This window comes from Ictidomys tridecemlineatus, chromosome 11, assembly GCF_052094955.1.
Source record: "Ictidomys tridecemlineatus isolate mIctTri1 chromosome 11, mIctTri1.hap1, whole genome shotgun sequence".
NCBI lineage: Eukaryota > Metazoa > Chordata > Mammalia > Rodentia > Sciuridae > Ictidomys > Ictidomys tridecemlineatus.
Genome location: NC_135487.1, coordinates 32,825,392 through 32,850,895, shown reverse-complemented (window position 1 = coordinate 32,850,895; position 25,504 = coordinate 32,825,392). Strand labels below are relative to the sequence as shown.

Below are 25,504 nucleotides of genomic sequence, written 5' to 3'. Positions count from 1 at the left end.
TGCTAGCATATGTTAGGCCCTGGGTTCAATCCCCAACACTATAAAATAAATAAATAAATAAATAAATAGATATAAATAAATTAAAGGAATCATGGAGCTCCTGCCCTAGAAACTGAACCTTTGGTCTTATTTCTTCATTAGATATATAGTAACTTGTTCAAAATTCCTTTCATTCCCAAGGCTGAACAAGACCTGACATGTCAGGGAAGAAGATTGGTGTGCCTAAATACAGTAAAAGGGGAGCTGGAGGGCCTGGTCCACAGAGGGAAGGCCTTTGTAGCTCCAAAGCTAATATTTCCAGGGAGGCTAACTTCTGGCCTTTGGGTTCAACAGCTTCTGCCTATTATGTTGCATGGGAATATGTATAGTATTTACTTGATAAATAAGCAGATAAATACTGTGTAATCATTACATAGACACAAAGAGGAGGCTTCCTTAAGAAAGTAAAGGACAGAGTTTAAAGCTGCCAGATAGCAAAGCCTCGAGGAAAGAATGTTAGAGAGAATTGCCTGTAAACAGTAGTAGTAAGGAGTCTTGTCCCAAAGAGGCTGAGCACATGCATGGCCCCGGTAACAGGACCTAGGATAACTACAATCAGGACTCATAGTATTCCTTGCCCCCATCAGACCTCTTTTCCCAAGAAGTACATTGTCGGCATCTCAGAGGCTTGACTCACCTCCTCACAGCTGAAGGATAAGTCAGGGAAGAGCACTTCAGCTAAGAAAGTGAGAATAAGGCCATCTAGAAGTTGCTACATAAATAATCATAGTCCTAGAGAAATGCAGCAGTGGGGCTGGGGATGTGGCTCAAGCGGTAGCGCGCTCGCCTGGCATGCATGTGGCCCGGGTTCGATCCTCAGCACCACATACAAACAAATATATTGTGTCTGCCGAAAACTAAAAAATAAATATTAAAATTCTCTCTCTCTCTCTCTCCTCCCCTCTCTCTTTAAAAAAAAAAAAAAAAAGAAACTAAATGCAGCAGCCTCCTATTCTTCCTAACCTAAACAGGAAGCTTGACTGAGAATTTTCCTCATCTCTGAATAAGCATGGGTTCTACCTAAGGTATATTTAGGTGTGTTTCTGGTCTTTAGTGACCAAATCTCTTTTCTCAAGGTGCCCAAATTGCTGTCTGTTCTTTGTCCAGAAGAATCACCAGTCCATTCATCAGCCCAGATTGTCAACAAACACTTGGTAAGTGCTAGCATGAGCAGGGCAGGTGTGGGACACTTTCTGGGAGCATTGAGACTTGTCCTTAAGAATACAGATTGAGGGCTGGGGTTGTGGCTCAGCAGCAGAGCGCTCACCTAGCACGTGTGAGGCCCTGGGTTCTATCTTCAGCACTACATAAAAATAAATAAATAAAATAAAGATATTGTGTCCAACTAAAATAAATAAATAAATATTTTTTAAAAAAAAAAGAATTTAGGGGCTGGGGATGTGGCTCAATCGGTAGCACACTCGCCTGGCATGCGTGTGGCCCGGGTTCGATCCTCAGCACATACAAACAAAGATGTTGTGTCCACCAAAAACTAAAAAATAAATAATAAAATTCTCTCTCTCTCTCTCTCTCTCTCTCTCTCTCTCTCTCTTTAAAAAAAATTTAAAAATATAAAGGGGTTGGGGATGTGGCTCAAGCAGTAGCGCGCTCGCCTGGCATTCGTGTGGCCCGGGTTCGATCCTCAGCACCACATACAAAAAAAAAACAAAACAAAAGATGTTGTGTCCGCCGAAAACTAAAAAATAAATATTAAAAATTCTTTCTCTCCTCCCTCCCTCCCTCCCTCTCTCTCTTTAAAAAATAAATAAATAAATAAATAAAAATAAAAAAAGAATCTAGATTGAGACTCTTGAACCCTGAACCTCTTTAGTCCGAGGGAAATACCATCTAAGTTCTAGCAATAAAATCTTACTCAAGAAGTCTTCCTGGGGCTGGGGATGTGGCTCAAGTGGTAGCGCTCTCGCCTGGCATGCGTGCGGCCTGGGTTCGATCCTCAGCACCACATACAGACAAAGATGTTGTGTCCGCCAAATACTGAAAAATAAATATTAAAGTTCTCTTTCTCTCTCCCTCTTTCTCCCTCTCTCTCACTCTTTCTTTAAAAAAAAAAAAAAAAAAAGAAGTCTTCCTGGAGCTGGTTGCAGTGGCACATGCCTATAATCCCATTGGCTGAGGCAGGAGGATCTCAAGTTCAAAGCCAGCCTCAGCAAAAGCAAGGCACTGAGCAACTCAATGAGACCCTGTCTCTAAATAAAATACAAAATAGGCTGGAGATGTGGCTCAGTGGTTGAGTGCCCTTGAGTTCAATCCCCAGTACCCACTCCCAACAAAAAAAAGAAAAGAAATCTTCCTGGCCTGGGTGCAATGGTGCACACCTATAATCCCAGTCGCTCAGGAAGCTGAGGCAGGAGTTCAAAGCCAACCTCAGCAAATTAGCAAGACCCTATCTTAAAAAAAAAAAAAAAACAGGGCTGGGTTGTGGCTAAGAGTGCTTGCCTTGTACATGTGATACACTAGGTTCGATCCTGAGCACTACACAAAAAAAAAATGAATAAATAAAAGGTATTGTGTCCATTTACAACTAAAAAACAATTTAAAAAAAATTTAAATGGAGGTGGGCTGGAGACCTGACTCAGAGATTTAAAAAAAAAAAAAGACTTCCTGGGCCAGTCTGGTGGCTCAGCATGTAATCCCAGCAACTTGGGAGGCTAAAGCAGGAAAATCACAAGTTTTAGGCCCCAAGAAACTTAGTGAGATCCTGTATCAAAATAAAAAGTAAAAAGGGCTGGAGATGTAGCTCAGTGGTAAAGTGCCCCTAGGCTCAATCTCCAGTACCAAAAAATAATAATATAATAATTCTGGGAAGGTACTTAAAATCTCTGTCTCTCTTCTTATCCTGACTTGAGCATACTCTTCAAGAGAGCACATCTGTGCACACAAATACATAAGTATGTGCGTATGTGTCCATTTTGTTTTGTTTTCTTTTCTTGGCAAGGGAGAGCCCATGCTTCAATGTAGGTTTGAGTTTGTCTCAGAGGGGTTGTGGGAATTTTTAGCCCTGAGAAACACTAATGTTGGTTGTTTTTATTGAACTGTCTCTATGAAAGATCACATTAGACTCCAACTCAAGTGATCTGGGAATGATTTATAATTGGTTGGACAGATGAACAATGTTTTCTGTCTGCCTTTTGCAGGTTGGAGTTGACAGCCTCATCGGACCAGATACACAGGTTGGAGAGAAGTCATCTATTAAGCGCTCAGTTGTTGGTTCATCCTGTCTCATAAGAGACAGAGTGAATATTACCAATTGCCTTCTCATGAACTCAGTCACTGTGGAAGAAGGGTAAGTTTCTTCTTGTACCCAATTGAGATAAGGTTCTTTGTACCCTGGAAGGCTTAGAGGGCTAGTCCACCAGTCCAACCCAAGAAAGAGTTTACCTTGGGAAGGAAGAGAAAAGAAAAAAGATGGAGTAGCACCTATTTCCTTTGAGGCTTTGGGTTTGCCTCATCAATGACATGATCTCTGAAAGCATTTCCAATACCCTCATACTTATGACAGTTGTAACTCTGGAAAAGCTGCCTTCTCTTGTCTTGGTATCATGCTTCATAAGGATGACCACCATAGTGAACCACTGACATCGCTGAGATGACCCTGCATCCTCAGAGTAACCTTCTCTTACTCAGTGTCCCAGAGCAAATCTGAAGAAGGCAGAAGCCTAGGCAGAGTGGATACATAAGCACACTCTGCTTTTGAGGCCAGCTTCTCTACAAGTTGTAGAGAATCGTTGTCATTTGGAAACACTAGAGTGACCTAAAATTGTAATTTATGAACAGCTTGGACATAGAGTTAGAAGATTTGAATGATATTTAATGAGATTCTTCTGTGTGGTTTCAGGGAGGTTTTGTATATAAAATGCAAGTATAGGTTATATAAAAAGGAGGGATATTTCAAGATAAATGGTTTTGAAACATTTTCTCAAGATAAATCTTCTGCAAAGCCAGGCATGGTTCTGCATACCTGTAATCCCAGAAACTCATGAGGCTGAGGCAAAAGGATCACAAGTTCCAAGACCCTGCCTCAAAATAATGTTGGGGGTCGGGGGGTAATAATAATGTTGTTGGTTTTTGTTTTTTATTTTTTGGGGGGCAGTGCTGGGGATCAAACCCAGGGCCTTATGCATGCCAAATGAATACAGCTCAGTGGTAGAAGTCACTCAAACAAAAAAACCCAATAACAAACAAACAAAATCTAACACAGAAACACAATATTTAAAAACACAGTTACAGTGGGCATGGTGGCATATACTTGTAATCCCAGCAATTCAGGAGGCTGAGGCAGAAGGATCACAAGTTCAAGGCCAGCCTTGAAAACTTACATAGACCCTGTCTCAGAATAAAAAATAGAAAGGACTGGGTATATAGCTCAGTGGTAAAGTGTCCCTGGATTCAAACTCAGCACACACAAAAAAAAAAAAAAGTAGAAGAAAAGGCTGGGAGTGATGGCACACAACCATAATCCCAGCAGCTCAGGAGGCTGAGACAGAAGGATCACAAGTTCAAGGCCAGCCTTGGCAATTTAGCAAGATCCTGTCTCAAAATAAAATAAAAAGAGGGCTGAGAATGTAACTCAGTGAAAGAGTGCTTGCCTAGCATGCATGAGGCCATAGGTTTAGTCTCCAGTACCATAAAAAATAAAAATAATTAAATAAATAAAAAGAGCTGGGGATGTGGCTGAGAGGTAGAATGTTACCTCGTTCTAATCCCAGTACTGCAAAAATTATTTATTTTTTTAAATGTATAATGGGTTTATGGATTTACACAACTCCATTACAAGTCCAAAAAGAAGAATTAAAGTAGTGTTCTCTCACTTATTTTCCTGTCTTCATTTTTCTCTTCCCAATGCCACCATTGCTCTTCTGGATTAGAAGAGCATAAATTTTGGAGTCAGACTGACACTGAATCCTGGGTCTGTCTGGCCCTTGTTAGCCATTTATAGAATTGGCCTTTCCTCTTTGTTCCATCTTCTCATTATAAAATGGAGTAAAACTAAACTATCTCATAGGTTTATTGGGAGTACTAAAGGAATTGATAAGTATAAATCACTTAGAACAATATTTGCACATAGGCACACAGAATGATAGTTGCCTTTTATATATATATATATATATATATATATATAATTACTTTATCTTCACAAAGGTGGCATTCCTAAGGTGATATACCCTTATAATTTCAGCAGCTCAGGGAGACTGAGGCAGGAGGGTTGCAAATTCAAAGCCAGCCTCAGCAACTTAGCAAGGCCATCTCAAAATAAAAAATAAAATGGGCTGAGGATATGACTTAGTGGTAAAGCACTTCTAGGTTCAATTCCCAGTACCAAAAAAAAAAGGAAAGTAATATATCAGATCTTGTCTCTATGCCATTAAAAAAATTTTGAAGTCTCCTTATTATCTTTTTTTTTTTTTTTTTAAATACTGGAGGTTGAACCCAGGGGCACTTTACCACTGAACTACATTCCCCAGTCCTTTTTATTTTTCATTTTGAGACAGATTCTTCGTACATTGCTGATGATCTCACTAAATTACTAACTTGCAATCCTCCTGCTTCAGTCTCCCAGGTCCCTAGAATTATAGACATGTGGTTCCACATCCAGCTTTTCACTCATTACCTTTGGAATAAAATTGAAACTTAGTGGTTTCTCATGATCTGTCTCCAACAATGAGTCCTGGGATGTCAGAGTGACATGAGGCCTTAGAAGTCATCTAGCTCAACTCCTTCATTTTCACAGTCAAATAAATTGTGGCATTCCAGGCTTTTTTCTCATCTCACCTGTTACTCCATTTCCTATTCCATACTCCCACATGAGACTGACAGACACTATCATTTTTTTGGAAACTGAAACCTCACTTACCTTTATCCATTTGACCACCTAGTTCCACTGCATTTCATGAGGCTTTGTAGCTTATGCTATCTCATCTTGCCTCAGACCTTCCAAGAAAGACAATGCTGTAACTTTCCCTCATTTGCTCTAATTAATACTGTCCCCCAACCCTCCTATGGGCGGGCAAACAAAGGAGCAGTTCTCTGGCACCATGTGAAAGATCAGTGTTAGTATCTTAATTGATATGAAGAAACTTGGTGAGGAAACTCATGGCTCCCTAAGAAACTACTGCTATGTGAGAGAAATTGAGAGGAAAAGCCTAACAGATCACAGAGTCAGTTGCTGTTAAAGCACGCATAATCTTAGATGATCTAGTAAGGCTTTTAGCTGGGGAAATAGTAAGAGGTTCAGACAGCTGCTGCTGCTTCTTTTCCAAATAAAAACATTGATGTAAAGCTATAGGCAGCCCATACCAGCTTAATGACTAGAAAGGCCAGTGGAAATTACACAATCCTGCAAATTAGCTCCTAGTGATAAGATCAGACATCCTACATCCCTTATAAAATGTTTCCCATATTGGGGGTGTCATTTAGTCTTAATTAACTTTTGGTAAATTTGAGGAAGGTAATTAAATTGCAGTCATGTGAATCTTGATTACCCTGTTGCCATTATGTCTGGACTGAGTGTCAGATTAGGAGCATAAATTTGTCCAGAAAGAATTTCTCATATTCTTGGTGTGCTTGTCTCTACCAGTGGTTGTGGGCTGCTGAGTGGGCTGGATACCTGCCCAATGTCCTCAGGGCTTGAGAGATACTAATAGGACCACCTTGGGGAAGGTGTGAGACTACACAAAGAAAGTTCCTATCTTTTTATATATATTTCCTATATATATATTTTCTACCATATATATATATATATATATATATATATATATTTGTTTGTTTTAGTTGGTGGTGGACACAATATCTTTATTTTATTTATTTATATGTAATGCTGAAGATCGAACCCATGACTTCACACCTGCTAGACAAGAACTGTACACCGTTGAGCCACAACCCCAGCCCTTCTGCCACTTTTATCACAGCTGATGCTTGGGAATCTAAAACCTAGTAAAAACTTAATCAAGGCTTGAATGTCAGTCTTGTGTTCTGTCCGCATCTTTTTTTTTTTTTTTTTTTTTTTTTTTAAAGAGAGAGAGAGAAAATTTTTTAATATTCATTTTTTAGTTCTCGGCGGACACAACATCTTTGTTGGTATGTGGTGCTGAGGATCGAATCCAGGCCGCACGCATGCCAGGCAAGTGCGCTACCGCTTGAGCCACATCCCCAGCCCTTCTGTCCGCATCTTTAGTCCCCTGATCCTGAGCAACAAACTACCCAAGGCAAATTTAGCAATCTAGGATAGCACCTCCATGTGCAAGCAGGCAGGGAATCAGATTTTCACCTAGGTTTTCCATGCTTTCTGAAGCTAGCAAGTGCAGATTCTCAGAGCCAAAGATAATACTGCTTTTCATTGCTACCCTTAGCCTGCCCTTCAAGTACACTTGACTGACTGCCCCATCCACTGGATTCCTTATTTTACATTTCTCTCTATTCTCTTTTTTTTTTTTTTTTTTTTTTGTGTGTGTGTGTGTGTGTAGTTATGGATGGACGCGATTTTATTTATTTATTTATTTATTTTTGTGGTTCTAAGGATTAAACCCAGTGTCTCACATATGCTAGGTGAGTGCTCTACCACTGAGCCACAACCCCAGCCCCATTCTCTCTATTCTTAAAACTCTGCCTGAATTGCCTCCCTTTAGAGATCTTTACCTGCAGAAATTCTACCCCTCTTTTAAAATACAGTACATTTTCCAACTCTTTTTTTTTTTAAAGAGAGGTAGAGAAAGAGAGAATTTTAATATTTATTGTTTAGTTATCGGTGGGTACAACATCTTTATTTGTATGTGGTGCTGAGGATCGAACCCGGGCCGCATGCATGCCAGACGGGCGCGCTACTGCTTGAGCCACATCCCCAGCCTCACATTTTCCAACTCTTGAATTAACCTTCTAGCCTTCTCAAAATGTCCCAGCCAGAAATTATTTCCCCCACCTCTATGTTCCCTGTTCACCCAAACACTTTCAATGCTCATGTGACAATGGGACACTTATTGCATCTTTATTTTCTCTTTAATCAGACTATCAATTCCTCAAATAGGAAAACACTTTTTAGGTCTGAGGCTGTAGCTCAATGGTAGAATGCTTTACCTGTGCATGGCCCTGAGTTCAGTTTCCAACACAGGAGACAGGATCACATTGAGTTGCCCAGGGTGGCCTCAACTTTGTAATCCTCCTGCCTCAGCCTCCCAAGTCACTGGGATTACAGGTGTGTAGCACCATGCCCAGCTAATACTGCATTTTTTATATACCTTGGAAGTATTTACTAAACAACAAATGGGGATCCCCAGTTTAACTCTCCTACCATATTGGCTGAATATCTGTCAAGAGATCCCTTTCAGGGTTGGGGTTATAACTTAGTGGTAGAGCACTTGCCTAGCATTTTCAATCCCCAATGCTGGAAGGGGGGAAAAAAAAAAAGAGAGATCCCTGTTTACTCCTTGAAAAAAAGAAGGAATTTTCATCTATTATTAAAACTGGATAACTGTCACATATTCATACACAGGCTAAAGAATATCTACCAAATACAATGAAATTTAGATAAAATCCAAAAAGCAAGATTCAGTGAGTATAAAGAATGGGAACATGCTGGGTATGGTGACACATGTCTATAATCCTAGCAGTTCGGGAGGCTGAGGCAGGAGGTTCAAAGCCAGCCTCAGCAACTTAGCGAGGACCTAAGTAACTCAACAAGATCTTCTCTCTAAATAAAATATAAAGGGGGCTGTGGCTGGGGCTTTATCAACAATGGAAAAAAAAAATATATATATATATATACACATATGAGTCTGGGGGTGCTGGGGTTGTGGCTCAGCAATATAGCTGTCACCTAGCATGTGCGAAGCACTGGGTTCAATCCTCAGCACCACAAAATAATAAATAAATAAAATAAAGGTATTGTGTCCAACTACAAAAAAAAAAAAAAAATTAAAAAGGCAGTGGGGGTGGCCGCTGAGAGGTGACTCTGTGGTTAAGCCTCTCTGGGTTCAATCCCCAGTACCAAAAAAGGAGGAGAAGAATGGAAACATGGGTGAAGTAAAGGAGAATGGCCAGCATCCTTTTGGCAAAATATCAAGGCATAAAGAACTGAAAGGAAAAACTATTCAAGTGCATAGAAGGGAGAAAATCTGGTATACCTTTTCTGTGGCAACATTTAGGACCAGAAAACAATGAAACAACATTTAGAGAATTTAGAGGGATAAGAGTTGCAATCTAAGAATCCTGAAACATCAGAAATATTCCAAGGTGCAGAAGATGTGGCACCTGTGAACTTTTTGCAGAACTGCTTGCAAACAATATAGCCTAGTAAGAAGTGAAGCTTATTAATAAACTATTAACAAATTGGTAGTTTGAGGTATAAAATTTAATATGTAGGAGGGGTAAACAACATAGGGGTTGGGGTGTGGATCAGGAGTAGAGCACTTGCCTAGCATGTGAGAAGCCTAGGTTTGATCCCCAGCAACACAATAAAAAGAAAAAATATTAAAAGAATTTTGGGACTGGAGATGTAGCTCAGTGGAAGTTCTAAGTTCAATCCTCAGCAGCAAAAAAAGGGAGAGAGGGGGTTAGGATTGTAGCCCAGTGGGAAAGTGCTTGCCTAGCATGTGTGAGGCACTACATTTGATTCTCAGTTTTGTGTATAAATAAATGAATAAAATAAAAGTTCATTAACATCTGAAAAAATACAGGTCCATCAATAACTAAAAATATATTTTTTAAAAACTATCCACCCATGTTTCTTCATTTATACTCTTGAAAACACTATATTATGCTAACATGAGGAAGGTACCCTGGATTTAAAGGGCTCCTAAGGGTTTTGATTCTTTTCCTACCTTTGAACCATTTACACTAAACCCATCATCTTAGATGGAGAACTGCACAACTTAATTCCCTAAGGTTCTTACATCTTTGCTTTGATTTTCCCCAAACCTCTCTTTTACTTAGTCTCTGCTCAGGGAATATAAGGGCTCAGATTTCTTAGGAAGATGACATTTTTTACCACCAAACCTTTGTATAGGGAAGCACATAGAACTAAAAGGAGAAAATTTTTCACCTGCTCACTGGAACCAGTACATTTTGATCAAAGGACCCAAAAGCAAAAATGACCAGCAGCAGGGAAAACATGAGCTATTTCTTCAAGTTTTATATCTCATTGCATGAATTAGCCTGCATAAATCTCACAAATATGATGTTGAAGAGGGAAAAGCAAGTTGCAGATGAACACATAGAGAATGATAGCAGTCTCGGTGCTATAATGCTGACATTATGATAGCATTGTAAAGTATGCAAAACAATACTATATGTTGTCTACTAATCTATGTGGTAAAAATGCTTGGGAACATAAACAGCACAAGTAGTGATTACCTCTTGGGGGAGGGAAGGAAAACACAAAGAGGAACACAACAGGTTGTATTATTTATTTCTTAAGCACATAGGTATTCTTTGTACTTGAAATATTTCATTAAGGCTGGGGATGTGGCTCAAGCGGTAGCGCGCTCGTCTGGCATGCGTGCGGCCCGGGTTCGATCCCCAGCACCACATACCAACAAAGATGTTATGTCCGCGGAGAACTAAAAAATAAAATATTAAAATTTCTCTCTCTCTCTCTCCCCTCTCTCACTCTCTCTTTAAAAAAAAAAAAAAAAAAAAAAGAAATATTTCATTAAAAGCAATATATGCTTCATCTAGAGGGACAGCTGGACCAGGACCCCTTGAGATAAGGTTAGTAGGCTCCCAGGCACCTGTCAGATAGTAGCTCCAATTCCATATTCTTTTCCTCCAGGATTATAAGTAGGTTTAGAAAATCTGCTAACTAACCCCCAGAGAAGAAAAAAACCTGCTTATCATCAGAGTTACTGAGAACTTTCCTGGCTCCTTGCCAAATACTACCTAGTCAACAGCTGAGGCAGGAACCCGTGACAATGGAGAGTCACTCACCATATATATGTTTGGATATATGTTTAACCTCCGTGAGCCTCAGTTTTCTCTATAAGAATAAATAAATACTATCCTGCAAGTTTGCTAAAAGGACTAAGCTACAAAATGAATATGAAGTGCTATATGCAATTCCTGAGATGTACTAGACACTATATATAGTATATGTGACTTCTCTTTCCTTGGAATGAACTGAAGAAAAGTCCTATCTTTTATCTCAATCCAAAAAAAAGGTTGAGAATTTGGAAGTTCCCTTTCTTCCCCAGTTGGGGTTTTATCCATGTGGTATGCCATAATATGGTATAGTGTGATATGCCTGCCTAGGCAGGGATCTTTTTTTGTTGTTGCTTAGAAGGGGTCTCACTAAATTATTCAAGCTGACCTCTAACTCACAATCATCTTGCCTCAGTTACCTGAGTTTCTAGAATTACAAGTATATACCACTATGCCAGCAGGGATCTCACTATAAACCTCTATGTTTTTTCTCATGGTCTCTTCTTCACTAATGCATTACAGTTTTCAGGATAACTTCCCAAGGCCTGCAATTTTAATTAAAATTGTTCCCACCTGCCAGTAGGACCCAGCGACTCAAGAGGCTGAGGCAGGAAGATTGAAAGTTCTAATTCAGCCTGGGCAACTTAGCAAGACCCCATCTCAAAAAATAAAAAAGACCTGAGATATAGCTCAGTGGTAAAGCAGCCCCTGGGTTCAATCCTTAGTATTAAAATAACATTTTTAAAAAATGATCCCACTAAGGAGAATTGAGGACCAAATCTCCATTAGTCTTAGTCATTACTAGACAACCTCTTAGAGAATATAGCTAGGCATTAGAGCAGAGTTCTTAGTGCCAAGCTGAAAGTTAAAACTTAGTTGCAAAAACTACAGTTCTGACACTGGGACCAGTGCTATAGAAACTCACCTTCCCTCTTAAGTACTGAGCAGAAGAGTCCTTGCTGTGCATTGGCAGCCTAGAAAGGGCTTGGTTGATTTAGCCCTAATCTGTCCAACCCCTCTAGCATGAGCAGACACACACAATAAAATCTTTGATCTTTGGACTAAGATTGTAGCTCAGTGGTAAACCTCATGTTTAGTAAGGCCCTAAGTTTGATCCCCAGCACCAGAAAAAAAATAAAATAAATTCCTTAATCTAGAGTTTCTTTCTGGACAGAGGGAAAGATATGCTGTGTTAATTTTCCCAAAGTACCTCAGCCTGGCTAATGGATGGGTGATCACACCAATGATACTAGCAAACCAAGAGAAGAACTTCACTTGTGGTAAACTGTTCTTAGGTGTTCATCTCAAATCCTCCAATAGATCCACTGACCTGGAGTCTCAGGAGAAACCCCAGCTTCCCATCAACCAATCCACTTTTCCTATCACAATTCAGACTGTACAGTGGTTTATACATCTCAGGAAGAGTTAATGCATAAACTAGATGAGATAAGCAATATGTGAGGTTCCCAAAGACCCCAATCAGATCTGCTAAACATAAGGAAAACCAGACTGTCCATCACTATGGAAATCTGACCTCAGTCAGTCTAGCCTCATCCTTCCAGAAAAGGTTCCCCTTTTTTTTTTTTTTTTTTTTTTTTTTTGGTGGTAGGGTCCTGGGGATTTACTCCCAGGGCACTTAACCACTTGAGCCCTCCTGTCTCAGCCTCCCAGGTTGCTGGGATTACAGGTGTGTACCACCATGCCTGGATAAGAGGTTCCCACTTAAACCCTAAATTTCAGTATAGCTGTTTACTAGTTTTTAATTATGACTGCTTGAGTTTCTGTTTGTTGTTTCTTACCTGCTGACTGTTTACTTCTTGTCTGGCTCCAGAACATGCATCTTTAGGCTCTTTTACTACTGCTAACACCTTGGGAAAAGAAATGAGACTTTTCAGTGATAAACTAGTAACTAGTTGCAAGCTAGCTCTGTCCCAGGAGCCTCCATCCAAGGCTTTCTTATTTCCTTATTACCCTATTTGGGGGAATTTTCCTGAAGAAGCAGAAACCTCTCTAACTGCTGACAAGATTGCTTTGTGAAGTTGGGCAAATTAGAAAGTTAAAAGAGTCCGGAATACCAGAAAGTGCTAGAATTCCTTTTTGCATAAAAGTTTTGGCATTTGGGAAGGATCTTTTTTATTAGCCCATGTATAAATGTTTTCAGTCTTTGGAATGTCCTCTTTCCTATTTCCCATGCCTCCACTGGGTTTCTTAAAGATTTTTCCTTAGTTGGTTTGGTTCATTTTTGTTTACATTGTATTTACACCTTCTTATTTTCCTTTTCCCCTCCAACTGCCCATTTTTGCCTCTTCATATTTCTGACTCAGAGATATTCAGAGTTGGGACAGAGGTTTTTCTACAGAGCCATATTAACCTCAGTCTGACCTAATCTTCTTTTAGTCTTTTCTCCTCTTAGTTTCTTTGTATTGCATTATGACTAAATGTTTGTATCCTAGAGTCAGGCAGACTTGGATTAGAATCTGTCACTTAGCAGTTATGTAGTTTTGGGTAAATGGTTTATCTTCACTAAATTTGTTACCTCCTCTGCAAAAAGTGATTGCTATTTTAACTACATCAGAGATAAAAATGGTATACCCAGAATCATCTAGGAAGGTTTTTTCCCAATTAAATACATAGGTTCCTATCCAAGACCTACTAAAATGATTAATGGGAACTCAAAACATAGAGTGTGGTTTCATTTGTTATTTTTTACGCAGCCCAGGTGACTTTTCAGATGAAATGACTAGATTTGTAAAAGAAATTACTCTGATATACATTGAGTATTTATTTAGCACAGTCCTTGGCATAGAGTAGAAATGCAGTAAACATCAGTGATGATTTTTCAAAAGGACCTTTTCTCCTACCTACCAATCTTCAGGAGCTAGGAAGTTGCTTTTAAAATATATTCAAATGCTAAGAACCACTGCTACTCTATAGAGAATGTACTTTAGGATTTGGAATAATCTTTTATGAAATGAAAGCTGGTTTCTAAAATATCCTTTTTTGGGACTGGAGGTGTAGCTCAGTGGTAGAGTGTTTGCCTAGCATTCGTGATGCCCTGGGTTAATCCCTCAGCACTGCCAAAAAAAAAAAAAAAAAAGATAGATATACACACACACACACACACACACACATACATATCATACACACACATACATACACACACACACATACATATCATACACACACATACATATCATACACACATACACAAACATATACATACATCATTTTCAAATTGTTAAACGTTGACAGTTGCTGGGATTATAGGTATACGGTACCATACTCAGCCTGACAGTTTTTAATTAAGGCAGGTAGTCCATTAATTCCATTTCTAAGAATTTATCTTATAAATAAGCTCATATATGTTTGTGGCTGTACTACCAAAACATTGAAAGGATATCGATATATATATATTTTTTATAAAAAGATATATATCTTTTTTTTTTTCTTCCTGAATGAGTATGATTTTGACTAACCACAGTTTTTGGTGAGAGCTATGGGTAATCCATTGTTTTCCTAATTAATCCCCTAGGAAGATCTATGATTTTTGAATCTCAAGTGAAATTTGTCATGTATTCTTAGCTAAGAAGCAGGAATGATAGGTCAGCCCAAGAACCAGCCTCACCTTCTACCTGCAGATTGAAGGGGGATGAGAATTTGGATGCTATTTAAACGCTAAAGTCTGGGGTACTCTAAAAAACTGAAATAAAAATATCTGTTCTTTTTAGGCCTTGGAGAAAGATCATTATGTGCATATTCTAATTCTAGAATTCTCTAAAGCCAAGTTCTCCCTTAGTCAGCCATTCTGTCTTCCAGTGATAACTTGACACATGTAACCATTAACAGGACTAGCTTTGGGAGGATCCTGAACCTCCAGTGGTAAGGATGGTGATGAGAGTCCTGGACACTCTAACTTGGCTGTTGTGTTTCAGAAGCAACATCCAGGGCAGCGTCATCTGCAACAATGCCGTGATCGAGAAGGGAGCAGACATCAAGGACTGTTTGATTGGAAGTGGCCAAAGGATTGAAGCCAAAGGTAAACCAAACCCAAGCTGCAATCACAGATATGTTCTTTTCTTTGCTTTTTTTTTCTTTTTTTTTCAGTGCTAGGGATCAAACTCAAGACCTTGTGCATGCTAGGCAAGCTTTCTACCACCACCACAGATGCCATTTTTTAACACTAGCAGAGATAATACAAAATGGAGAAGATGTGGGAAACAAGCTCATACACTAGATGGGAATATAAATTTAAAAAGCCATCTTTGGAGAGCAATTTACATTGTTTTCAAATTGTTAAACTTTGACTTAATTCTGTATCTAAAAATTTATCTTTAAAAAAAAAAGAATTTATCTTATAAATAAGCTCATACATGTTTGTGGTTGTACTACCAAAACATTGAAAGGATATCAAGGGGCTGGGATTGTGGTTCAGTGGTGGAGTGCTCGCTTAGCATGCATGAGGCACTGGGTTCGATCCTCAGCACCACATAAATGTAAAATAAAGATATTGTGTCCACCGAAAACTAAAAAATAAATATTAAAAGAAAGAAAGAAAGAAAGAAAGGATATCAATAAATCCAATGGCCAGATTAGCACCAGTACTTTACAATGGCTTTTGGAAATGAAACTGGGCCAGTAATGCAGCAAAGACTCCGAAACTACCTAGCTCTGGCCAACTGAAGTCCATGAGTGCATCATCTGACCTGGTACAGGGTTTTGTTTGTTGTTTGTTGTTTGGGGCAGGGGTTGAAGGGCAGGTACTAGGGATTGAACCTAGAGGCAGTGGTACTCTACCAATAAGCTACATCCCCAGCCCTTCTTTATTTTTATTTTGAGACTGAGTCCAGTTAAGTTTCCAAGTTTGGCCTCAAACTTGCAATCCTCCTGCCTCACACTCCCGAATTGCTGGGATTACAGGTACACAGTACCATACTCAGCCTGACCTAGTTTTTGATTAAGGGAGGTATTCCCTACATTCCTGGCATGGGAGAGAGTTTGCAAAATACAACACTTGAAAGCCATTCTCAACTAATTAGAGGAAATACTGTAAATTGTGCTGTTGGCTTGCTCTGCTCTGCAGAAAGACTGATAGTACTTCAGAGACATACAAAAACCAGTTGGGGGCTGGGAATGTTGCTCAAGTGGTAGCGCGCTCACCTGGCATGCATGAGGCACTGGGTTCAATTCGCAGCAACACGTAAAAATAAAATAAAGATATTGTGTCCACCTAAAACTAAAAATAAATATTTAAAAAAAAAAAAACAGGTGGTCAGGAAATTTTTCAGTTGTCTTTAATTTGGCTGGATTTTGTTCCTGTCTCTGTGTGTGTGTGTGTGTGTGTGTGTGTGTGTGTGTGTGTGTGTGTGTGTGTGTAGAGTGCCAGGAATAGAATTCAGAGCCTCCCAAATGCTAGGCAAGCACTCTACCACAGAGTTACACCTCTATCCCTGAATAAACTCAAAATCAATTTTAAAAAAGGCAGATTGCTTTGGGAATTATTCCTAAACCTAAAGTAGAGTAGGGTAAGATAGTGGGGTTGCTGAAGAAATAAATTCCACAAATTCTGTAGAATTTACCTCATTTTCCTTTTCTCCAGTGAACATGCCATCTTTTATTTTAAAGATGAGGTCTTGCTTAGTTGCCCAGAGTGGTCCTAAACTTTTATATTCACATGATCCTCCTGCCTCAGGCTCCTGAGTACTAGGACTGCAGGCATACATCACAGCACCTGGCTTCCTCTTCCATTTTTTAAAGTTACATGTCTCCCTTTTGGGCTTGAGAATCCAAAAAACTTGTGATCCCAACTACTCGGGAAACTATTTGAGGATTTGAGGATTACAAATTGGAGGCCAACCTGGGCAAAGTCATGAGACCCTATCTCAAATTTTTAAAAAGGGCTACAAATGTATCTCAGAAATAGAGTGCTTCTGGTTCAGTCCTCAATATTGAAAAAAAGCAAATTCCTAGCCAGTGCAACACTCAAGAACTATTACTATAGCTGGTTACAGTGGTACATGCTTATAATCCCAGAGACTAGGGAAGAAGAGGCAGAAGGATCACAACAAATTCAAAACTATGGGGCTGGGGATGTGGCTCAAGCGGTAGCGTGCTCGCCTGGCATGCGTGCGGCCCGGGTTCGATCCTCAGCACCACATACCAACAAAGATGTTGTATCCGCCAAGTACTGAAAAATAAATATTAAAAAATTCTCTCTAAAAAAAAAAAACTAATTCAAAACTAGCCTCAGCAAGACCCTCAAAATAAAATATAAAAGGGACTGGAAATCAGGCTATGGTTGTAGCTCCATAGTAGAGCGCTTGCCTAGCATATGTGAGACCCTGAGTTCAATTCTCAGCACCATATATAAATAAATAAAATAAAGATCCATTGACAACTAAAAAAAATATTTTTTTAAAAAAGGGGGAGCCAGGCACAGTGGCACATGCCTGTAATCCCAGCAGCTCAAGAGGCTGAGATAGGAGGATCACAAGTTCAAAGCCAATCTCAGCAATGGCGAGGTGCTAAGCAACTCAGTGAGACCCTGTCTCTAAATAAAATACAAAAATAGGGCTGAGTGGTCCAGTGCCTCTCAGTTCTATCTCCAGTACCCACCCCACCCCAACCCCACTAAAAAAAGTACTGTTACTATGGATGACCTTGACAAAACTATCTACTCAGATCCTCACCAACAAAGAGCTTCAAAGTTCCCAATTTTCCTCATATAGAGGAATTACAGGAAAAATGTTCATCCTAAGAGGTAATACTGTCCCGTTTCCAAATTCTTTAACACAGTCATATCCATAGCAATTTTTTACACCAAAAATGTGACTCTCATAACCCAGATATAGGCTTTGCTGCCACTTCTTAACACTACCCAGAGAACAAATCCCACCCCCACTTTTGAATAACTTCATGCATGCCAAGCACATACTCCACCACTGAGCTACTTCCCCAGTCCACAGGCTTTCTTATAACAACTCTGGCTTTTCTCACCCGATCACAATACTCTCAGTGATTATCTCTCAAAAAATCCTATCAGCTCAAGCAGTGGATAGCCACAACCAACATTTAAAACCTGGAAGGTAGCCCAGTTTAGTGGCACATTGCCTATAATCCTAGCAACATGAGAGGCTGAGGTAGGAGAATCACAAGTTCAAGGCCAGTCTCAGCAACTTAGTAAGGCCATCTAAAAATAAAAGGGCTGAGGATGTGGCTCAGAGGTAAAGTACTTCTGGTTTCAATCCCAAATACCCCACCACCACCAAAAAAAGAAAAAAACCTGGAAGACTAATTGGATGCCTCATCTGAGTCTCTTCTGTCAATGATGGAACTTGAATCACTACATTATTAATCACATAATCAGTCCTTCAGCCATGAAAGCAGACCTTATTGTAGATCAAGGTCTTGATATATACATGACATAAGCCAAATCTTCCTGGCTAGCAGAAATCCTTCCTAGTTTCCTAACAGTGCAGCTTTTCATTTGTGATATATTATTCCTTTCTATCCCATTGATTTTTTCCCCAATTTACCATCCTTCCTTTTAGTATTCCTTTGGGGATTTTTCTCAACCTAATTCCAGCCTAGAGCTTTACCACTGTATTTACTGAAGCCTGCTTCCAACCCTGGCCAAGCAGAACTAGATCTGCAGGTTTCCCTCAACTTATACTATGAAATTACATCTACCCCCAGCATTCTAGATACATTCTCCCCTGAATCCCAGTAAGCAAGATCCTATCTGACATCCAGGCCAAGAATAGACCAGAGGAAAGAGGGGAGAGTAGGAAGGGGGTCCCTTAGAGTGTGGCAGAGAAGAAAATGTTGTCTGCCCCAGCCAGGTACCTCTGGTCTAAAGCACTGAGGTCCAAGAAAAGTGTGAATTGAGACTGAAACCATCTTCACAACAGTCCATTGTCCCTGGCCAATAAGAAGACTGGATGAAGGAAGAGCTAGATGTGAGTGTATGTGAGGTATGAGTCTGACTTATAGAAGAATAAAGTGTAAAAGGAGCTTTGGGAAGTACCCTAGGAAACTAGTCAAAGAAGCTTTTTCTTTTTCTCTCTCCCCTTTTTTTTTTTTTTTTTTTTTTTTTTTTTTTAGTTATACGTGGACACAATATTTTGTTTATTTTTATGTGGTGCTGAGGATCAAACCCAGTGCCTCACATGAGCAAGGCAAGTGCTCTGACGCTGAGCCACAACCCTAGCCCAAAGAAACATTTTCTTTGTTCTTTTTTGTTTAGTCTTTCCTTGGATGTGGAGCCTGATAGTTACTCACTAGCCCTAAAGAATTTAGCAATCTAAGCACTAACTGGGCCTCCTTCCCATCTTTATCACTAAAGGAAGCAGATGGCTATGAAAGATTAAAAGGAACATCTTCTAGAGAAGGTGTACACAAACCCAGTATTCTGATGAGTTTTTTGTTTTTAAGAATATTATAGTTCCATATAGTAGTTGGGTTCATTTTGACAAAACCTTATGCATGTGGAATTTGATTTCAGTCCCCATTCCCCCGTCCTTTCCCTTTTCTCCTCTCTCCTCCTATTCTCCTTCCTCTACTGATCTTTTCACTCACTCATTTATTTGTTTATTTTTGGTACCAGGGATTGAACCCAGGGGCACTTAACTACTAAGTCACATCCCAGCCTTTTTAATTTTTTTATTTTGAGGCAGGGCCTTGTCAAGTTGTTGAGGCTAGCCTCAAACTTGTGATCCTCCTGCCTCAATCTCCCAAGTCACTGGTATTACAGGTTTCCACCAACATTCCCAGCTAACTCATTGACTTTTTTCAACAGCTCTCTTCAGAAGATGGTATTACAGTAGCCCCCCTTTACCTACAGCTTTGCTTTCCATAGTTTCAGTTATCTGCAACCAATCATAGGCCAAAAATATTAAATGGAAAACAGAAATAAATAATTCCTAAGTTTTAAGGGGCTGGGGTTGTGGCTTAGTGGTATAGCGCTCACCTAGCACGTGCGAAGCACTGGGTTTGATCCTCCGCACCAAATAAAGATAAATAAATAAAGGTATTGTGTCCAACTACAACTAAAAAATAAATATTAAAAAAAAAGTTTTAAATTGCATTCTGTTCTGAGTAGCATGATGAAATCTCATGCTGTCCCACTCCATCCCACCCAGGATGAGAATCATCCCTTTGTCCAGCATATCTATGTTGTAAATACTGTGTGCCTCCTCCATATGTAATAGCCATCTTGGTTATCAAATCCACTCTCAGGGTATTTCGGTGCATGTATTCAAGTTGTACTTACCAAGTAGCCTAATGCTATAGCACAATGCCTGTGTCTTTCACCTCACTCATCCTATCATGTATGCATTGTATCATCTCATATCATCTTAGGAAAAAGGGTGAATACAGTAAAATAAGATATTTTGAAACAGAGCTACATTCATATACCTTTATTATTATAATAGTTTCACTTTATTGTTAATTGTTAAATAATTTATTGTTGTTAATTAACTGTGCCTAATTTTTAAATTAAACTTTATCCTGTGTATATACACATATATATAGGAAAAAACATATAAAGGATTTGATGCTGTCTGCAATTTCAGGCATCCATGGAAGAATGAAGTATCATTTTAGCCTCATTTCTTCTCTTTTCTTTCCTCTTATTTTCCCTATTCTCTGACCACACCACAGTATTTTGTGTTCCCCATTCTCACATTCCTATGTCTTTGCCTATGCAGTTCCAACAGTCTAGAATATCTTCCCTTTGACTACTGCCTGAAAAACCTTTATTCATCCTTTAAGATCCAGTTCTAGGTCTCCTACTTATGCTTCCCAAAGGCAGGTATATAGTTAGTCCCATCCTTCTGTGTGGGAAGATGCTATCTCTTTCATAGCCCCTTTGGCATGTTGCAGTTCTAAGAGCTTCTCAAGAACAGAACCACAATCAAATGTTTGTGAACACAAAATTAGAAACAATTGGATTTAAAATGACATCTTCTGCTGCCAGTTCTCAGAAAATCCTTTCCTTTTCTTTTGTAGCTAAACGAATGAACGAGGTGATCGTGGGGAATGACCAGCTAATGGAAATCTGAGTTCTGAGCAAGTTAAATTTCTTCCTTTTGGCCCCCAAAACTCCAGATGTTGGCTGGCCCACCTGTTTGACTTTGTATTTATTTCCTAATAAAGAAAGGCTTCCAAAGACATGCTGGAGAGTTGTGGAACAGTCCTAGGCTCTGTGTCATGTTGTCTCCAGGTATTCACAGTGCGAGTTCGTGGGTCATGTTTAAACACCATCTAGACAAAGTGTGTGAATAGAATAGCCACAGTAGCCTAACTCTTGTACCAAAGTTATCAGACTAGACTATCACCTGTCCAGTAAAAAAGCTCCTATTAGTGCAACTTTCTGACTGGCCAACCCAGCCCAGTCCATAAAGCAACTTCCACCTAAAAAGAGATGGAACTACTTCAGTCTCTGACCCTAATCACTCTTTCTAGACCCATAGGCTTAGTGGATGGCAGTACCTCCCCTGACCATCAGTCTAGGACTTACTGTCTTGCTTCAATACCTGCCACACAGATTCCCAGCATCTGCCACCACCCTGCTCACCCCCATTCATTCACTCCAACCCTCCCAGCCTCAACCATTGTTTCTTGGAGGCTCTTAAAGCAAGAAGGAGAGCAGACATTGCCTAGACAGCCAGCCTATACCCAGTGGTTGTCATGGAAGCAGAAGCATGGACATCCATGATATGAGCCAAGCCAGATCCCTTTTCACCTCCCATTGGTGAGGTCTGCTCAGCCTGGTAAGGAAGAGCCTGTAACTAATATCATGGTTTGAAATTCTCCCTGCCTGATCTCTAGCTGCACTTCTTTATGTCCTAATTATATAGACATTCCTGCCTCAGATACTGAAGAAATGTGATTTCTATATTCATAGCCCTCTGAAGTCTAAGCCACACTTCTATCAGCCAGTCCTGCTCCCAAACATAGGTACACTCTGCTCTTGTCTCTCCCTGCACTGCTTTTACAACCTGCAGGTGTTTGGTGGAAGATAAAAGTGGCTCCTCGGGTGATATTTCACCTCCTAGAATTATCAAAGTAAAGATTTCTCTTGATGTCCTCACTGTGGGTGGCAGTAATTATAAAGAATGATTTGAAATACTGGTTTCTACATTACTTAAAAAATCTCAAGGCTCTCAAGTTCACTTGAGTAATCTTGCCGGGTCTTAGTATTGTTTCTCATTGAACTTGTGAGAGACCAGCATTCCTACCCTGGGGGAGCTCCACCTCCATCAGCCTCCTTGGGAGCTCTAGAGCTGCACATTCCTCTCCCTGGTTAAGACAAGGTTCCTGAAAGATTGCCCTAATCAGACAGGAGCTTAAATGGCCTAGCAGAAGTGGCTAAAACCAGTAGGACTAAGGGAGATATCGGGATAAAGAGCTGTAGTGGTGCCCAAAATGGTCACTTTTGGAACTGAAATGAAATTTGTTGGCCCTGATGGTGCTGAAGACAAGAGTCCTGGACTGGGTGGAAGAAGACTTGGCCTTTGTAATGTTTTTGATTTTAGCTACATCACTGCCTTTCTTTTGACCCTGAGTTTCCCCATCTATAAAAGGAGAGATGTGCAATGGGAAGGCCCTTCCTATTCTTGGGTTTTGTCTCCTTTCTCAGATCTTTCTGACTATTAGGGTCTGGGAAGCCCAAGAGGTCAGAAAACTTCTCCTTGATCACAGAAAGGGGGTGGAGCTGGATAGGTTTGGAGGAAGAGTAGGGTAGAAGAACTGTCCCAGAGCCCTGCTATGCCCCTTTCTGTCCTTCCCCACTGATCCCTTTGAACCCCTGACAGGGAGGTAGATAAACACCTTTCCCCTGCCTTCCTATTGCACAATTCCATCAAGCGGTCAGCACCAAGGAAATAAGGGAACTGGAGCAGAGAAGGTAAGAGTCCCAGAGGAAGGCCTCACCGAGTCTGAGTCCCAGCTGGGAGCAGCCCCCAACTCAGGACACACATTCCCTGACAACTCCAGGATGCTTTGATTTTTCTTCTTTTTGCTCTGCTTGTCTGCTGCAGACAGGGATTTTTGTTTCCTTTTGGTAGCAGCCTCAGAGAGGTTGTGTCTGTAATATAGGGAGCAACTGAATGTTCACTGGCTGGCTAGCCAGGCAGGTAGAAGAGTTGATAGGGTCTGCCCTGCCTCTCCCAGCGATGCTTGATGAAGGAAGTGGAGGAAAAAAGGATCAAGGGGGCCTTCAGTACTCAGGGAGTACTCTGAAGAGGTGCTGAGAAACAGTCCTGAGAACTTGCCAACAGACAAAATGTGTGGCTACTACTGCAGGAATTCTCTCCCCCTTAAAACCTCATCCCTGCCTGCTGGCAAGAGATTCCTGAGCCTATAAGGAGACTGATGCAGCTATTGCTCTCCAGATTTTTTTCGAAGGCCAGAGGCTGAACTTCCCAGTCCTTCAATGCATCCCCATCCCTTCAATGCATCCCAGGTAGAGAGGAAGGCCTATTGTGTTTAGCATAGCCCCAAGATCAATCTAGGGACTTGCATAGCTTAATTTAGAGGCTGTTTCTATTTCAGGACAGTTACAGGGTATACTTTATTTGTCCATAGCCATCATCTTCCCTAAGAAATTACATAATCAGAGCTTTGTGTGCTGTCTTCTAAATAGTTAAATGTAAACCTGGCATGCAGCTTCCAGCACTTGGGAAGCTGAGGCAGAAGGATCACTTGAGCCTAGGAGTTGAAGACTAGACTGAAGACCTTAGCTAAGACCTCCACCCCAGCTCAAACAAAACAAACTAAAACACTAAATAGTTAAATGTGTCTGAGGGAGAGGGAGAGGTACAGGAAAGACCACCCAGAAAGAAGGTCTAGAAAGCTTAGCTATGATGAAGCTGGCTAGGAGGGAAAGAGGCTGGGCAGAGAACACATTCTATTAGAGGCCAGGATGACTTGTCCTTGGCCTGAACTATCTTCCACCACCCAGAGGGATTGCATCAGGGTTCTTCCGTGGAAAATGAGGAGTTGATGCTTTGGCTCAACACCTCTCTCCCCCATACTCAAAGTGAAGGGTCATTTGCTGATCTCTTTATTAACCTCTGGCACCCAAGATTTGATAGATGCTATTGTCTTGAAGGGAGTGGGCATGTATTCCCAGGCTTGGCCCCTAATGTAATGGGTGGGTTTGGGCGTAGCCCAGAGCCACTGCTTTCCTCCTCTATATATCAGGCTCATCCACTCTGCCTGTCCCAGATAACAGAAGCCACCAAAAACAGGATAAATGAGAAACCTGGGGGAATGCCAAGGAATGAAGTCCTGCCCTGGCTCTCTGTAATCCCCACACGGACCTTCCCCTAAAGCCAGACTGGTCACTTTCCTCAATACTGCATGTGAGAGTGTACTCCACCTCATTTTTCCTGTCACTTGTCTTTGGCCATATATCTTGTCTCACTTAATCCTTATGTCAGTGTCATAGATAATGTTACTTTCCCAAGATCTCACAGCCAGTAAATGAAAGATTCAGACCTTGAACCATGTTTTTTCCTTTTAGATTCTGTCATCTCCCACCTTTCCTGAAGTTTTTCTCACTTCTGGAAAACTTCCTCAGTACCTCAGCACACAGTGGTTCCCCTCTTGGTCTCTGTTCTCCCCTCAACCTAAACTCCATTTTTAAAGATTTTAAAAAATAAAACAGGTACCCTACAACCTCTAGACCTCCACAAAGGGTTTAGACACATGAAAGACCCCAAGACTTATTTGTCGAATGAATCAATAATTAAATTTAATCCTCGGTAATAAATAAATAATTTGATTAAATTGCTTCTATCCTTTGTTATTCTTCAGAAACTGCCTCTGGTTTGGGCCCAAGACACACATATCCTCATCCAGTGGAAGTGACAGTGAAGTAAGCCCACTCAATGGGAAGCAGGTTGCTTGCAGAGGGGAAAGAGGAGCTTCTTTATTCCTCCTGTTATTTACCTGGGGACTCTGGCTTTAGCTGTACCTGAGCTCAGCTGCATTCAGGAAATCATTTTGTTGAGAGAAAGAAAGGTTATTTTGGAGCTTGCCACAGCCAGAAGGGACTAAGCTCTACTGAGGTTGGAACTGCAGACCTACTTGTCTCACATTATTCTTTGGACTGATTGGCAAGAGATTTTCTCAGTAGGCAGGCCCTGCCTTGGAAACATCCATTAAAATGCTGGACTTTCTTTATATACAGAGTTACAAAAAAATGGTGCTGTGAATGGATAATTATGAATTTAATACTCCACTATTGTCATGTATATAAGAAATAAAAAAGAAAATTAAAAAAAGAAATGCTGGACTTTGCCACAATTGTTAGTGGTAGAAGCAGAATAAGTTCCAAGGCCCAGGTGTTTCAAATCTATTTCTCCATGGACTTTATGTCTTGCAGAGTCTGGTAAGAAGGAAGATCTCAAGAGCTGCTTAAAGTAAAGTCGGTCTTCTCTAAGTCCTAGTGACATCCATTGCTAATCTTAGGCCATTCACTGTCTAACTACACCCCCAAGGCAATGTAGGGACCTATAGCCTAGTTTAGACT

General features: G+C 40.4%; 1 protein-coding gene and 1 long non-coding RNA gene across 5 annotated transcripts in view; both read left to right on the top strand.

Moving 5' to 3' along the window:
• Positions 1-21,137, top strand: part of Eif2b3 (eukaryotic translation initiation factor 2B subunit gamma) — a 109,797-nt gene extending 88,660 nt beyond the window's left edge. For 3 of the 4 annotated variants that reach the window (XM_078026156.1, XM_078026157.1, XM_078026158.1), the window contains exons 9-13: positions 1,116-1,193; positions 3,195-3,343; positions 10,690-10,758; positions 14,898-15,001; positions 20,974-21,137. In XM_078026156.1, the coding sequence (XP_077882282.1) occupies positions 1,116-1,193; positions 3,195-3,343; positions 10,690-10,758; positions 14,898-15,001; positions 20,974-21,026 (453 nt within the window). In that variant the 3' untranslated portion in view covers positions 21,027-21,137. The remainder of the gene's footprint in view (positions 1-1,115; positions 1,194-3,194; positions 3,344-10,689; positions 10,759-14,897; positions 15,002-20,973) is intronic. The other variant, XM_005317960.5, reaches the window with a different exon arrangement.
• On the top strand, positions 15,008-20,017 carry LOC144368030 (uncharacterized). Its single transcript, XR_013427750.1, has 2 exons — positions 15,008-17,413; positions 17,464-20,017. It is a non-coding gene; the product is annotated as an uncharacterized LOC144368030 (long non-coding RNA).
• Positions 21,138-25,504: the final 4,367 nt, after the last annotated feature.